This window comes from Sparus aurata, chromosome 8, assembly GCF_900880675.1.
Source record: "Sparus aurata chromosome 8, fSpaAur1.1, whole genome shotgun sequence".
Lineage (NCBI taxonomy): Eukaryota > Metazoa > Chordata > Actinopteri > Spariformes > Sparidae > Sparus > Sparus aurata.
In genome coordinates this window covers 17,169,286-17,185,869 of record NC_044194.1, presented here as the reverse complement: position 1 = coordinate 17,185,869, position 16,584 = coordinate 17,169,286, and the positions used below count along the sequence as shown (strand labels likewise).

Below are 16,584 nucleotides of genomic sequence, written 5' to 3'. Positions count from 1 at the left end.
TATTGCGATTCTTTGTCTGGGAGAATTTCAACTTTTGCGTCTGTTCGCTCCTCACACTGTCCATCGATCTCCCAACATCTCATGAGCCCACGACGTCACTGGTGATTCATTCGATCCTTGTGAAGCACTGGCACACACACATCAGCAAACCCTCCACTGCTTGCTCCCACTGATCAGTGAGATTCCATGAACCAGTTTTACTTCATCTCACTTCTTCAGCCACAAATCCTTTGAACCTGTAGGATTACAGATAGGAGCACCACTGTTTCACCCTCACCAGAATGTAACTGTGTTCCTCGTCCAGCTTAATCAAGTAGGATTGACTCTGCCAGGGAGCTTGAAGGAGTTGCATCCAGCTTGCCGGCGCCTGCCCTCCAGTGTACTGGCCGGTGTTAAGCAGAAGCAATTTTGTTCATTTCATTTAAAGAGCTAAATTTAATACCGGCATTGAGGTTGCAGGAGATTATGTGACTATGCCGCTCTTCACCACTTTCCTCCCGGCCAAGTCCCTGGTCCCTGCCACCCAGGGACAGCAGAGATTTGAAAAGACTTCTGGCTGCAACAAACCAGCAGCGGATGTAGAAGCGTTATCTCAAAGGCGGCGCTGGTCAACTTCTTAAGCTTCTCTTGGTTTAAGTCTATCCACTGAGCTAGACCCAAATATTTGGAGTCATTATTGTTGTTGGCTGGCGGTGAAAACATGTTGATTACATTTTGGGTCATGTTAGCGGCGCAAAGCAATTAAGTTTTTTCTTCTCTGTAGTCCCTCCAGCTCTTGTTCATAATTGTAAACAGAGACTTCTGGAGCTGGTTGCACCTGTTGCTTGTAACTGCAAATTAAAAGCCTAGTTGTAAAATAAATGTTTGCAGAGTGCAGAATTACTCACATAACTCAATTAAAACGGGTCGCACAACACTACAGTACTTAGATTTGCAAATGCTATCTTCTAGGTGTGACTCTTGCGTCACTAACTGAACCAACTGAATACACCTGATACCTATATTCACAACAGTGAGGTCTGATATATTGCCTTACACCTAAAACTTTTATTTTAAAAAGTTATGTTAATGCCTTTGATGCTAAAGTGACCAATGACAGCCTTCTAGTACAACAACTCAGAATCCCAGTTCCAGCCAGGTTAGCTATTGTTAGCGATACCAGTTGATATCAACACTTTGAACGGTATTTTGTGGATAAAAACCTCAAAGCAACATGTCCTAGGATAGAAATTGGACAGTGTTGCGTGTAACTGATTTAATGAGATACAATTGAGACAAAAAATGCTAATAAACTGTGAGCTGTTGATAAGCGGAGCAGCCATCTTAGATTTTGAGGTCCGGGTTGGTGAGGTGTGTCGATGAAAATGTACGATCAGATAAACAACAGAGGTGCATGAAGTTCACACGACTCAAAGGAATTTGATGGGACAGATTTGTTTTTGAGCTTAAATGACAAAAGATATTCAACTCATGCAGCCGGTCTGAAAATGTATAGTAGCTGTGAGCTGCGTGATGCAGCCCACGCCTTCTGCCGTGTCCTTTTGAAAAACTTCTTCTGCATGTAGGACTGTAAGGGTTTAGCTGTCACGCACAGTATTGTCGGGCCTCGATCGAAACAATCAGAGATTGACAGAAATATCACCATCAGTCCGGTTAATCAAAAGCAAATAAACAAAAGCCAGAGCAGGAATGACTCAGTGTGAGTTGTGATTCATCGGAGGCTGCCATTCCTCGATGGCAGATTGGGATTTTAATAGAACGACAGAAAAAGGAACACATAATTTTACCCTCCGTACCAAACCAGGCTTTTTCTCTCCCACCACCCAACTCTTAATACCACTCTTTCCTCACGCAACAAAAACCGTAATTGACCGCCTTTTTCAAAAACAGCTCTCAACTCCCACTGTTTGCTTTTGTAACCCCCCCCCCCCCCGCAATTTGCTGTTATACTGTTATATTCTCCTTTGTGTGTTGTTTTTATGTGCTGTGTGTCAGCATTTGTATTGTTTATGTCCAGTTACAACTTTTTTTTTTCCTCTTCCTCTGATAAATTCAGTCCGCCCACGAGAAAAACGACACAGTCATCCAGTTTCGGTCTCCAACAGTGAACGGCTCCCTGAACAAGCCCTTCAGGACGTACATCCAGCTGGACAAGTGGGAGAAGGAGCTGAAGCCCTTCGACTACCACCCTGACCCCGTCTTCGACGAGCTGTTAAATAAGGTCATCACTGAGGCCAGCATCATCATCGTCACTGTGAGTGTGCAAGCCACTTAGCTCCCTTTCATGCACTGTGTTTCAGAGAAGTCTGCCTCTTTGTGTGGTGGAATTAAGACAAATGGTCTTGACTTGAGGACACAAATAGAAATGCTAATTTGCAGTTGTACCACATTTTCACTCTTTTTAGCAGCTTATGTGATGCTTGGGTTTAATTTCATATAGATGTTTGCATAAAGTGGCACATTAAGTATCTTAGTGAAGTTGTGTTATTGTTTAGGAATTCAAAGGATCAGACGCAAATTTACGTGTGTAGTTATTTTTTTCCCCTTTTAAACTGATTTATAATGTTCTTATTATTGTATGTTTGAGGTCATTTTCTTAAATATACATTGCTTTGAAACACTAGTTCCCAACTTGGACGTGGTCAGTAAAAGGAGTCACAAGTAAAATGTCACAAGATGACTGACCGAAAGAAACACATACAAAATTGTGACTTTTTACGTTTTTCTGTGAATTACTGGAAATGTTATGTCTTTAGTACTCAGAAAACTCCTTAGATACTACAATCCAAGACTGAAGAAAACCATTTTGGTTTGAACACAGTAAACATAGCTTTGGTTTAAGTGGCGTAAACCAAAATGATCCAAAACCTTAAAGCCGAAATAGACTACTTTTCCTCCTCCTAGCGATTCTCTGTGGTATTTCTGTCGGAGCTGCATTCGCAAATACAGCGTAAGCAACATGGCTACTTTCAAACGCTAAACACAACAGTAAGAATCCAATCTGACCAATACATTCTGATCTCAGAGCTGTGAAAAAGGCAGAGTAAAACAATTGGTTGCAATATTAAGTCAGCAGGTTTTGCTACTTACTGATCTTGTAGAAAGAAATTCAGTTTTGAACCCTCTCAAAACCTGCTGGTTAGGGGAAATATCAGTGGGGGAGCAGACTTTGACGCACACAACATTGAAAGCACGTCCGTTCACCCATGTTTCACCACAGTTTCTATCACTCTTCTTTGCCTCCTCCATCAGAAGGGTTCTTATTTGTTTGCAGTGTAGCATTTACGCTGTTATTGCAGTGTAATATAGTTTTAAATGAGGCTCAGCATGTTTCATTTCACATTTTGGATCTTTTAAATAAGGGGTAAAATAAAAATAACATAAAAAAATTGAAATTAAAAGAGAGCAATCAATTCAAGTTTGAATACGTTTTATCAACTAATTCGAGGGGATGTTTCAGGCTTGTATTTCTTTTTAAAACGTATTTTTGCTTGCTAGAAAAGAACAGATTTTTTCTTGTAAGATTTTCTAACCAGATCAAATTCAGAGATCAGTCAAATAATTAATTGTCTGATCAATTCAGCTGTCGATTTGTCTTACAGCTTATCATGTCTGTTGTGTTACTTTTGAGGTTATACAATGTTCTCTTTTTAAAGTTTCTATTGGTAACACACATGCTTCAGGTAAATAACTCATGAAAGGCGGCTGTCGGAGAAAAAGCTCTTGGGGCTTTTCAATTACTCAAATGCTGGTTTACTTAAGTTAATTTCACCTTTCTTCTATTCCAGACTGCATTAGAATAATTGAAAGCATGTGTGGAGATACAGAAGTGGGCTGTAGACGTGTATAAAGTGTATTTTGCAATGCCAAGACCGTAGGATTGACTGGAGTCGTGCCTACAGTGTCTTAATTAAGAAATTACTTAGAATTGTGCTTACAGTGAACAATCTTAATCTTTATAATTACTTCTGGCACTAACACATAGTGGAACAGTGAACAGCTCTTATAAACTTTCCACCCATCACTAATGAAAATACTTCCGATGATGTTTTAATACTCGGAATGCTATTTGTTTACCTAATGATGTATAAATGTGGTAATTAATTTCTCTGTGTCACAACATTCTGAGCATTAGCGTCAATCTTTCCCTGCAGGGTCGAGGATTCTCCAAAGCGATGACAAACAAAGAGGCTCAAGCCTTTGTGGGCGACGTTCCATGTTTGGTCAACACGCTTCAGGATGACAAGCTGTTTCTGGACCCACCTTCCACCCCGCCTCGGGCTCGCTCCAGACGCCACCGCAGAGACACCCGCCCGGAGTTGCTGGACTTAACGGTCAGATCACACAAAGACAGGCAGACACACAGTGGTGGAGGAAGTAATGAGATCCTATAACACACTAAAAGTGCTCAATTACATGTTAAAGTCCTGCTGTGAAGTGCACTTAAGGAAAAGTATGCAATTGTAATCAGGAATATGTACTTGAAAGCACATAATGCAGAAGTAAAATGTCCCCTTGGAGCGTTAAATAACTATGTATAATTAGATTATTATTACTGGTGCATTAATGTGCAAGCATTCTCTCATTTCATCGATTGCTTGGTTAGTAAGAAGTGAGAGTCAGAAGTGCCATCACAATTACCCAGAGCCCAAAGTGACATTTTCACAATGCCTTGGTACTCGCATTCGAAAAGCTGGAGCCACACACTGCATACACATCATGTAGAAATTGGCATTTTGCTCAACTTGACACCCCGTACAGTTTCTGAGTGCAACACCATTCGTAAACAATAGTCCCAGGCCTGTAACAATTTGTCAGACATAATGTGGGTGCTAACTACAAACAAAACTCATTACTTCATTATAATGTCATGTGTTGATAACTTGAAGAAAACACAATTGTAAGGCTGAGACAGGTAAAAACGTTGCATAATATTGCTTTAAAAATGACTTTTTTTTTTTACAATTTAAAGTAGTAGCCAATGAATTTTCTGTAAGTTAATAATTTCAGCTCCACTTGTACATACTTAGGGTCGTGTGATCTGTTTCAAGACATCATATTTTATATGCTCTTTATATATTATGTATGCAGAAACCTTAATTTGGCATGAAAAAGTACTGCAAATGCATTGTAGACACATACTTGACGACCCAGGTGTCGTGTGAACTGAGGATGCTGGGGACATGTCCAGGTAACGGCAACAATATATGCTGTAAAGATTGTTATTGTTCATAAGATAATAGATGTGATCAGCAAATATAGTAAAATCAGAATGCATTCCATTAGATGGACTGATGAGGTACCCTAACAGTTTGCAAACATATTGAAATCAACACAATGGCTCAAATGAAAAACACTAAACTGTCCTCCACATATGAAATTTATGGCACTGTAATGGGGGGGATCGATGATTACGTCCAGGAGTGCTTGACCACAGATGAGAACACGCATGCATCACAAATCTTTTCTGGACTTTTCTCGGCGTGTCGCCTGTACATCCTGAGACCCAATTTGCTTATCTGGTAGAGCAATTTTCATGTAGCTACGGGCCCATATGATTAAATTAAATTATAGCCGAGCCACAATTGTGATTAATACTTTAACTTCTCCTCTGTGTAATTTCTGTAAGTGAGCTATTGTTTAATTTCTGTGGCTGTGTGCTGCTTAAAGAAATGACACCGCCGAACTATCAATAGTACAGAATATCTACATATAAAAAGAATCATCATAAAGTATTAAACTTGATACATTTATGCATTTGTTCAGTTAATGTGCTCCCACGACTTGCGCATATTCCTAGCACTTTAAACTGCGAGGTCTCGTAGCTGCTTTAGTAGAGCTGTGTGCAGTTATGTAGATTACCTTCAGTCCTCTCTGGTGGAATCTGTTGAATCTTTACAAATGACACATACCTGAATAAATGTCTTTTTCTAAAATGTTGAGTGCTTGTGCAGATGATAAGATTTCCACCCTCTGTTTATCCACAGATCAAGTTTGGGAAAGGGGAGTGGGTGGTAGGCTCGGTGCAATACGAGAAGAAGAATGATTTGTCACTCTACATCATCATCCCTGCTGTCATTGTGCCCATGCTGCTCATCATCGCTATCTCTGTCTACTGCTACAGGTAAGCCGTTTTAAAGTTAGCATACCGTACACTGTAATAAAAAAAAGTAATCCGACTACTTCTTCTTGCGTTTCTAGAGTAGAGAATCAATTAAAACATGTTTTTAACTCATTTACCCCACAGTTAAATGTCACATTATACAATATAATCACTATTGGTGCAGTTCAGGCCTTTTGAAGTGTTATCAAGTGAGGACCTCCAGGACTGAAGAAACAAAACAACGTGCCAAAAACTACAGCTCTGCAAATGACCACTTCAGGCTGGCTATAAAAACAAGAAAGGGCAGCAGGAATGAGTCCTAACGCCCAGAAATAAGTTTGCATTTTTTGCACTTCCTGTTCCCTCATCTCAAAGTCAGTGGGTTATTCCTTTCATAAAAGAAGTGCAAGAAGTCTTATTCTGGGGTCTGGGATGGGTAGCGCTGCATCGCCAACATCAATCACAGATTTAGGGCATGTTCATGTGTTGCAGCTGGAGTCCTTGAGACCCAAAACAGAAGCACACGCTGGGCCTCTAAAACACTGAAAAAGCAAGTTCCATTAGAAGTCATGAGGTATTAAGATGATGAATCCAGTAAGAGTATAGTTCAAACGAAGCACAGTCCCACATAAAGTAATTTAGAAACATAATTGTGTAACAAAAGCATTTTCTTTTTTATTCTTTTTATAATCTTGTGAATGCTCAGATATATTTTGGGATGCGGTGTGAAATCCTGACCATGATGTTGAGAGCTGCAGTTTTAGCTTTCTCACTGGTAGAGCAGCAAACCACTGAGAGTTTCAGATGTCTGTTTCTATCTATGCAGTTCTGTTGTTTTTGTGCTATTAACATCCTTGAATTTTGAGTTTGACATCAGTTCAGGGATGGTAAACTTCTTTAAAATGGGGTTTAGCGCCACTTAAATCAGCAGCGTAAAAAGATCGGCTCACAATGTTTGATCTACAGTCGCTCAATCACAACTAGAAGCAGCCGAATAAAAGATAATGAGCCTGGTGGGTTGCCTGTGTATCATCTATAGACTGTAACCTTCTGATGATCTTTTATTGCATAATTTTACTTCAGATCAGGAAGGTTTTCAGTTCACCAAAGCTTTGTTGATTTGAATAGCTTGAGGGCTGGCTTGATAGTATAATAGCTCTAATAGCCTGCTGCACTTGATAAATAAACATTGCAGTCTGCTGGGTTAGAGTCATGTGTTAGTGTCAAGCTGGATGCCGGGAGGAAAATAGTTTGAGTAGGCTAAAATAAAAGAAACATTTTTCTCCACTTAAACAAATGCTTTCCATTTCAAGCCAGGCTAGTAATTATAATCTGTTATATCCCAATATTTGGACTAAGGACGTATCTGTATTTGTTGATTGTGAGTTTGTCTAATAACATACATTTTATTCTGTAAACAGCCTTGTGTTTATGGTGATTACCTCAAATTGTATTGGCATACTGTTTTTTTAGGGGGTCATTTTAGGGCTAAACAGATCATTTAAATATTTTCGAAATTGCAGTATCCAAATGACAGACGCTGCAATTTTGTGATAAAGGTAAAAGGGGTGACAAGACATCATTATAGTGAAAAACTGTAGCTCTAAAAACATCTTGTTCTCCACATGTCAGGAAACATGTTTGTTTAGTTAAGACCCCAATAAATGTCAAACCATTATGATTGTAACAGTCTTTTACAGTAAAAGTGTGAATTGTGATGCAAAAGTGATCATTGCCACTGATTGGAAATCATTTAAAACTGTTATATCTGTGAAAATATTTGCAGTATGCCTTATTTTACCATATTAAGCAGGTGCAGATTAACATTATCAGCTATTCTAGCATATACTCCTCATTCCTCATTTATCACAAGTGGATAGCTCTTAGTAAACGTGTGAAAACCTCTCTGGGCAATATGTGATCCCATTATTTTACCAGTGTGTACAGATTTGTGTCCTGGGCAGAACAGATTACATGCTGTCTGATTTTTAAGTGATTCACTACAATGTAAACTACCTCTGTGGGCTCTCTTAACCTGCTGATGTTAGCAGCAGACGTTTCTGAAAGCAACCGCAATTTTTCCAGCCTCCCTTAAAAAATCGCTAAAACACTAATATACAAAAGCACCCACAGCATGAACAACAAACCCCCAGTGGAGTAATACCAGTGCTAATAGGAGGCTTTTGAACAACGATTGAATTTGTTTCCTTTAACGTCACGTGTGTTTGTGGAATCTGTTCAGGAGAAAGAGCCAGCAGGCGGAGAGGGAGTACGAGAAGGTGAAACATCAGCTGGAGAATCTGGAGGAGAGTGTACGAGACCGCTGCAAGAAAGAATTCACAGGTACCAACAGCGCAGCTGAAAAAAAACAAAAAACTGTGCAATATTGCTAATGCCCCACAAAGGATCCATGAATCCTAAGAAGTTATGAAGTAATGAAGTGCCTCATAGCTCTGATTACATTCCTTTGATGTATTTTACTGCATGAATTAAATACATTCTCCCACTTAACATCATGTTATCACCATAACGACAAGCAGTTTTGCAGTAACAGTAATGGAAAACAATCCTTCACAGCTCAAATAATTTTCCCTGGCAACGCTCTCCCCTCTCTGCCTCTCGCAACATAATGATTGAGACAGATGATACAGCACGCAGACGACAAAAAGCTGCTTATTAAAAAGGAACGAGGGACTATTTTCTTGCTTTCATCTCGCAGATTTGATGATCGAAATGGAGGATCACACCAACGAGCTGAGCGAGGGACGAATCCCCTTCCTAGACTACAAAACCTACACAGACCGTGTCTTCTTCCTGCCCTCGAAGGATGGTGCCAATGATGTGATGATCACAGGAAAGCTGGACATCCCAGAGGCTCGGCGGGCCACAGTGACTCAGGCGCTCAACCAGTTCTCCAACCTCCTGAACTCCAAGACCTTCCTCATTAATGTAAATTTGCAACACATATGTCACTGAATGGTCACCTGTGGTCTGATTATTTCAGCATGCAGCAGGGTTTAAAGCAGAGTTGTAAAGGCTTATCAAAGCGATTGATGTGAGATAAAACACATTTTAAATGTTAACATCCTCCCTCTTAGCCATGCTAGGAGCTAGCTTCTGGGGAATCAGAGCCTGTTGGTCGACCAGTTTGATCCAGACTGAAATATCTATCTCAGCAGCTATTTAATAGATTTCCATCAAATTCAAATGTAGTCACTCATCTCCTGACTTTTCCTCTTGCTTTTCAGTGACATGTCTCGACTGGGCATGGTGTTATAAGAACATTTGATTTCACTTTTATTCTGGCCAAAATAATTATTAGCATGAAAACCATAAATGTATGCTTACAACTCTTGAAACGGTGCAAACACAACCTGGAATCTTTTTCTATAACTGTAATTAACTTTACATTTGGTTAAGAAGTAAAAGTAAGTTAAGTAACTTTGAAATAACTAACATTATTAAAGGGTAATAAACTTTAGCTTATCAATGTTTCACTGCTAACAAACAATGAAATTCTTCAGAGACATTTGTCAAGCGGTTGTTTATTGTATAGTTGATAAATAAATTATATATAATTATATAATTATATATATCATTTAAATTGATTAATAAATGGTTAATTAAGCATTTCATTGTATGTTAGCAGCAGAATAGCTATAATAACTATTCATTAAAGTTCAACTAAGTATATATTTACAATTGATTAATATTGGTTATTATGAAGTGTTACTGAAACAAAAGTTTTTATTGAGTCACAGGGTGCCTGTCGTTCTTTAGTTTGGAATCCATAGTATACAACATATGTGGTATAGCTTTTTGGGGGGAGGGGTAAAAAGAGCAAATCAAGCCATACAGCAACATTGTGTGACTTTTTTAACCTTGAAACAGCAGCTTCAAAATCATTCCAATGGCACAGTGTCTTGTATTAGGGTGAGAGGTGTTTCTGTCACAGCCACCCGACCCTCCTATCACTTGTTTCTGCATGTAAGTTCCGTGAGAAGGTAGCATCACAGTGTCACACATAAGAAATTACTTTAAGCGATGGTGACAGTTTTATGATTTTGGAATGACGGAAGAGACGCTCCCCCTTGTAGAAATTCAATCTACGTCTGGAACTCGATATGGGACTGTATGTTAGCGAGCTTGACAGATTTTTCAGGACACTCTTTGAGGATATTCACGGTCATCCCAATGAGGAAAATTCAACACAATCAACTCATCCTGGTTTGTTTTTTTTCGCAATCTGCAATAAAATTACATATCCCATCCCAAGTCTCAACACTTATTAGATTGAAGTTGGATACAGAGCTTTATACTCCCCACAGGGTGATTTGTCTGACATTCCCACCAGCCTGAGCTGTACTTTGTGTTTAGTGTTACGTGCAAACATGCTCAACTAATTAATGAACATCATGTAAATCATCATGTGTGTTAGTATTGTGACGTTAGCATTGAGCTCAAAGATAGCAGAGAGGGTGGCTGAAGACACCTAATCTTATTTTGTTTTCTGTTTTTATTCAGTCTGTGATAGACAACTAACTGCATTTGTTAAGTTAACTCATAAAAGCATACAGTATATTGCAAATATACATAAATCATAAGCCAGGCAGGATTTTATTTTTAACAAACTCCCCTCAGCTCATCGAATTAGTGAAGCGATACTGAACCACGTCCTTGAGCGAGTGCAGGGACTTTTCTCTCATTTGGAGCAACTCAGAAATAGAAAATACAGTTGTAGCAAAGCTAAAGTAGCCTAGTTCATTATGCAACAATATGTCTCTTTAATGTGTTTCAACAGTGATATATCAGGCTCAATTAAGTCACTTAGAGTAACTTTTATTAAACAAAGTATGAAATTACCTGCCAAAAATCCTTGGTGCAAACTCACTTTCATCTCTATTAGCTAAAAAAAATCTGCCTTAATCACGGTCAGCGTAATGGGAGGTCCTGTATGTCTATCCTAAATTAGGGCTCTCTCACCTTGATTTAAGGATGTTGTAATGTTTAATTTAGTGGAGTACAGTGTTTGGAAGTGAGGAGCAGAAGACATAGAAGGAGACGTGTGAAGATTCCTAATAATCCAATATTGCTGGCAGAGAAACAGCCTCTGAGGTGTTAACTGCAAATGTGTGGGTGATTCCTCTTCCACTAATTGGTATCTTTTTTAAGCCTGTGTTTTACAGCGCAGAATTTAATTTACCTTGATAATGACTGTTTTCACGAAATTAAGTCTTTTGATTATTTAAAGGTATATTATGTCAGGTTTGCCTGTGCATGTTTGGGCTTCATCGGGATGATTAATTAAGCTTTCATCTGAATGCTTGTGTGTGTGTGATTGTGTGTGTAGTTCATCCGCACACTGGAGCGTAGTCATGACTTCAACGCCAGGGCCAAGGTGTACTTTGCCTCCCTACTGACAGTGGCTCTGCATGGGAAACTGGAATACTACACTGACATTATGAGAACACTGCTGCTGGAGCTGATGGGGGACTACGTTCACAGCAAGAACCCAAAACTCATGCTGCGCAGGTGAGTGAGGAGCAACTCGGTGCTGCTGCTCAGTGGATACTGGTGCAGTCAGATATGATGCCAAAACACAAGTACCACGTTTGATATCTAAGAAGTTCTGTAATGCCAAGATTTAATTGCAGCTGCATCACTCTGATGCTTTTAGCGATGCTAGCAAAGTAGTTCCAAGGTCGGAATTTTGGTCTGTAAGCCGGTCAATAACTTTGAATTATATCAATTATTAGAATGGCTGCATTCAAATGTTGTATACACATTGATCATCTCCATAGAATTAGGATTTGTTGATCCACTGATTTACATTTTGGGCTGGAAGAAGTTTTCACTTGCGCAGGGAAATATCTCAGCATCTAAAGGATTAATTTGCACAACATTTTAGACAGACACTCCTGGTTCCCAAGTGTAAATTCCTAATGCTGCGTTCAGACCAAATGTGAAAAATATCTGCGTCAGATGACAAGCAAACGACTTTTAGAATGCTTGTCCCCCGAATGGAGTTCAGATCAATCAGAATTATGCTGTGCTGGGACGTATTTTCAAAACTTACCAGGTAGTCTTACTTTCTAGCTCACTTAACTCCACAACAGCTCCCTACTTGTCCAGTCTTAGTACGAGTAGATGTGTTTTCGTTTGGCTCTGGATGTCCGCAAACAGCCACGATTAGTGATTATTATCCTGTCCAACCATTGTTGTTCATGACTTTCCGGACATCAGTGACATGAGCGTTGTGATGTCAGCGTGAAGGTCAACGTCTATAGGTCTTCACGACACAGTGTCATGTGAAACTTTTGCTTGAGTTCAATGCTTTCCACTCACACGAATGCGAAATTTCGTGTCGAGAGGGAAGGGAAATTGCCTCTCCGCCTGGAACAGCCATTGCCAGGAGCATAATATTTTAGGTTTGCCTGTTTCTCCATCTTTCCAACCGTCCCATTCCTGTTGACATGATATCTCAAGAACTTTTTGATGGAATTTCTTTAAATTTGGCATAGATTTACTCAAGGATGAACTGATAAGATTTTAGTGTTTTATGGTCACTGCGACCTAAAAAAACAAAACAATTGTTGGCTGTTACTCAACAATATAATGATTATGACAAAATTATACACAAATGTTTGATAGGATGTACTGATGACATTTTGTATGCACATAGTCAAAGGCCAGCTTCACTGTGACATCATAATATTTTGCAAAAACTCTTCTGGTCATTATTCCACACAGCAGATACAGCAACTTGACTGGTCCACTTAGCAATAAAACCACAGGGGGTAATTCTATTAGGTTTGAGTCAAACATCCCGTCAGCTGTCGCATGGATTGCCATGACATTTTCCAAAGTCATTCATGTCCTGCTCAGCATCAATTTTAAGGGTTTTGTTTCCCTAAACCTTTTATCCAGCACCATCATTAGGTCAATATGTGCTTTTAACACCAGTTACCTGCAAAGCTAATGACATTCACATCAGCCTCTGCCATAGTTTGCGTTTAGTGGTATTTAGTAAAAAAACATGTTTAAAATGCTGATATCTCTGATATATCTAGCAGCTGGCATGGTTGTAGACTGTCTTGTTTGGCCCTGGAATTGTTAGATGTCCTCATTTCTGGGCTCTATAATCAGAGTCCCTCCATATCCAAACCCTGGCAGCAGTGTTTTTAACATTTTAGGAGGACTGGGATTCACTTCAAGATGCAGTGGACTGTTTCATTCTGTTGCCTTGTTTTCTGTTGACTACTGTAGTCCACTATCAAGAGCCAGACTGCTGCTTGATCTATTCCAGTCCTCCTCCTTCTGTTTCTCCTTCTGTTTTTTCCTCCCTTGATTCCAAGCACAAAGTGCTGGATGATTATTCTATTGCTGTTCTCTTTCATCTTCTTCTTCGTCTTCTCATCCTATAGATGTCTACAAAAGGGCTGTGGGTGTAAAATTACTCAATGGTGTTTTGGATTGTTGTTGATACACAAGACAAATAATTTTTGGCTTTCAGCTAGTTGCTTTTCCGACATAATCCTGCATTACGATGATTTTGCAGTGAACATCACCGAAAAAAAAGGGCATCCATTCTGATGTTGGCCTGGTGTCAACCCTGATCAGAATAGCTTTCATCAACTGACCTGTTAATCATCTTTTATGACCTAGATTCCCCTTTTCCCTTAGAGCAGGGATCAATTGTTACATTATGAATATTAGTTTTGAATCATTGAAATTAAAAAAGAAATGTGTTAAGCATGAAATTATAGGTCATTATTATTTATTGGTAAGTTATTCAGTATTTTTAGGAACTTGCCAAACACTGTGAATGCTTTCATCTGATGTTATCTGATATGAATTGCTCGATGGTTACTCTTTTGGCAACATTTAATATTTGTTGTGTAGTATTAGAGCCTGTAAACATCCAGCTGACTAACCTGAGTAAATAGCCATCAGAGAAGAGGCTCTAATTTTAGCGGCCTTTGTTCTTTGTTGCTTCCTTCACTGTAATGATCCCGTCAAGGTCAAATCATCCACTGACGGCCCCCTCCGTAGGACCCACTTGTCTGACAGTACAGTTGCTCATCACTGCTAGGAGGGGGGTTATATGATCTTGACTGTCTGCTGTGGCTGGGCACGCTGTGACTGGCTGTTATGCAAGTACACATCTTAATTATCCCCCAATGGAGTGGCTCATTATGCTGATTAGGCCATTGTGCCAACACAGGCCCCGTTATATACAATATATCTAATTAGGCATGCTAGCAGCTAACAATGGGCGCCACCAGTGGATATCTGACATTAGAATGGGCGATCCGTCAAGTGACCATTGACATGAGTTTTGAATTAAAATAGTGTGACATTGTCAAGCTGTGTTGAAATTTCGCTTGTTGACATTTTGTAGATGCCGTTTTAAAAAAGTAGTTTCACTTTTTTCAAGCGGGTGAAAATAGTGATTAATAAGTGTCATCCGTCATTCAACTTTTACTGAGTGCAAAGACTTTATAAAGTATCACAAAATAGTTTAAGACAAAGACAGTTCCCACCTGTTTCAACAGCCCTCCACTCAGTTTTCACACACCTTGATCAACATAACATCCATTATGGGCGAAAAGTGATTCTTTCTCAGTGTGTCTTACTTTACGGATTCAGAAGTGGCATATGAAAATATTAAACTTTTTTTCTTTGCTTTCCCTCATCAAATGTAAAATCTGGAATACTTGGCACACACATTATTACACCAAAATAATTCAATTTTATTTGTAAAATGCGTTTTTCCAGGTCTGAGACAGTGGTGGAAAGAATGCTGTGCAACTGGATGTCCATATGCCTTTACCAGTTTTTGAAGGTAACATTTTGGTTCATTAAAAATGTATGAAATCTAATATTGTATAATTTTTTTAACTTTAATGACAGGGAGCATTAACATTCTAATTTTGTCTAATTTCTTCTATTATTGATATGTTGCTAAGTGCTGATACAAAATGCGTGAAATTACATGGTTACTGCATTTAACTATGGGGCGGGCTCATGGATTTCTCTGTTTCTTTCATTAGTGCTCGGTATTGATAATGTGCGTTTATCTGTCTTCTTTACTGCTAATCACAACAATTAGCGTCTTGACAACATCTGAAACAAACAACTTCTAAACAGGTTTGTGTGTGCACGCGTGTGTGTGTTTGTATATGTGTGTGTGTGTCTACCAGGACTCTGCAGGCGAGCCCTTGTACAAACTGTTCCGAGCCATCAAGCACCAGATCGAGAAAGGACCTGTGGACGCCAGAGTGAAGAAAGCCAAGTACACCCTCAACGACACAGGCCTGTTGGGCGACGATGTAGAGTACTCCGTCCTGGTGAGTTTGATGGACACACACATACACACGCATTCACGCATGTACGCACGCATGCAAGCACGCACACAAGCACACACGCACATGCTCTCATTCTCTCTCTCGCTCTTTCTCTTTCTCTTTCTCTCTCACACTCACACACACACACACACACACACACACACACACACACACACACACACACACATAAAATATCCACACACAAATGCAAACTCAGAAACTTAAAGTCACAAAAACTGCACCACACTGCTTTGAGATTGCATGGTGTTTTGTGCCTGGTGAGCAACACAAACATGCACACACACACGCACAGACACACACTCACACGATGCAGTTGCCATGGTAACCACCAAAAACCCCACAGGCAACTGCCCGCCTTTGTGTGACATCCATTTTCAGTGTCAGTGTTCTCTGCTCAGAAACGACACAGGCGACACATTCCAATGTAGCAGTGGAAATGCACGGCTTGGGCAAAAGTATCTACAAGTAGATACAAGTATAGAGTACAAGCCACCTCCACAAACCCGCCTCAACCTTCCAACCTGCACCTGCTCTTTAACCGTCAGGGCAGTTTTTTCGGGAGTCAGGAAAAAGCCAGTGTGTCTCGCTTTGGTATCGTGTTTCAATAATGGAAGCTAATGTGAACACAGCTGTTTTCTGTTAAAGTCAGCACAAATAAAAAGACCCCTGGGTAATGGCGTTGTCGAGGACAATTATCAAATTAGCCTGAATTACACGTCTACCGCCATGATGGATCGCCTTCTGTGATTGAATTACAGAGGGAGAGAAAAAACGCATTGAGCTAGATTTCACAGACAGACTCAGTGTTTCCTATCGGCTTTAATTCACAGCGATTCACTGTGAAATGCAGACGGGCTTGTGGATGTTGAGACTGCGACTGGATTGCCTTCCCCCAGTGCCTCAATCTGTCGTGTGGTCAGTTAGTTATTTCTGACAGAGTGACTGAGTGTGGGAGGTGACGTGGGTCAGAGTTTGCTCCCACTGAGCCTTGGTCATTAGCTGGCCAAGGTGACAGGAGTCCTTCCAGGTGTCACCGGGGTGTGTGTGTATGTATGTGTGTGTGTGCGCTTATAGAAACCTGGTTGCCATGACGACAACATCCCGACAGAGCGT

General features: G+C 39.9%; 1 protein-coding gene across 2 annotated transcripts in view; it reads left to right on the top strand.

Annotated features, from left to right (window-relative positions):
- Positions 1-16,584, top strand: part of plxnb2b (plexin b2b) — a 138,543-nt gene that overhangs the window by 107,962 nt on the left and 13,997 nt on the right. For both annotated transcript variants that reach the window (XM_030426330.1, XM_030426331.1), the window contains exons 20-27: positions 2,057-2,254; positions 4,155-4,334; positions 5,988-6,124; positions 8,346-8,446; positions 8,823-9,052; positions 11,454-11,635; positions 14,882-14,948; positions 15,307-15,453. In XM_030426330.1, the coding sequence (XP_030282190.1) occupies positions 2,057-2,254; positions 4,155-4,334; positions 5,988-6,124; positions 8,346-8,446; positions 8,823-9,052; positions 11,454-11,635; positions 14,882-14,948; positions 15,307-15,453 (1,242 nt within the window). The remainder of the gene's footprint in view (positions 1-2,056; positions 2,255-4,154; positions 4,335-5,987; positions 6,125-8,345; positions 8,447-8,822; positions 9,053-11,453; positions 11,636-14,881; positions 14,949-15,306; positions 15,454-16,584) is intronic.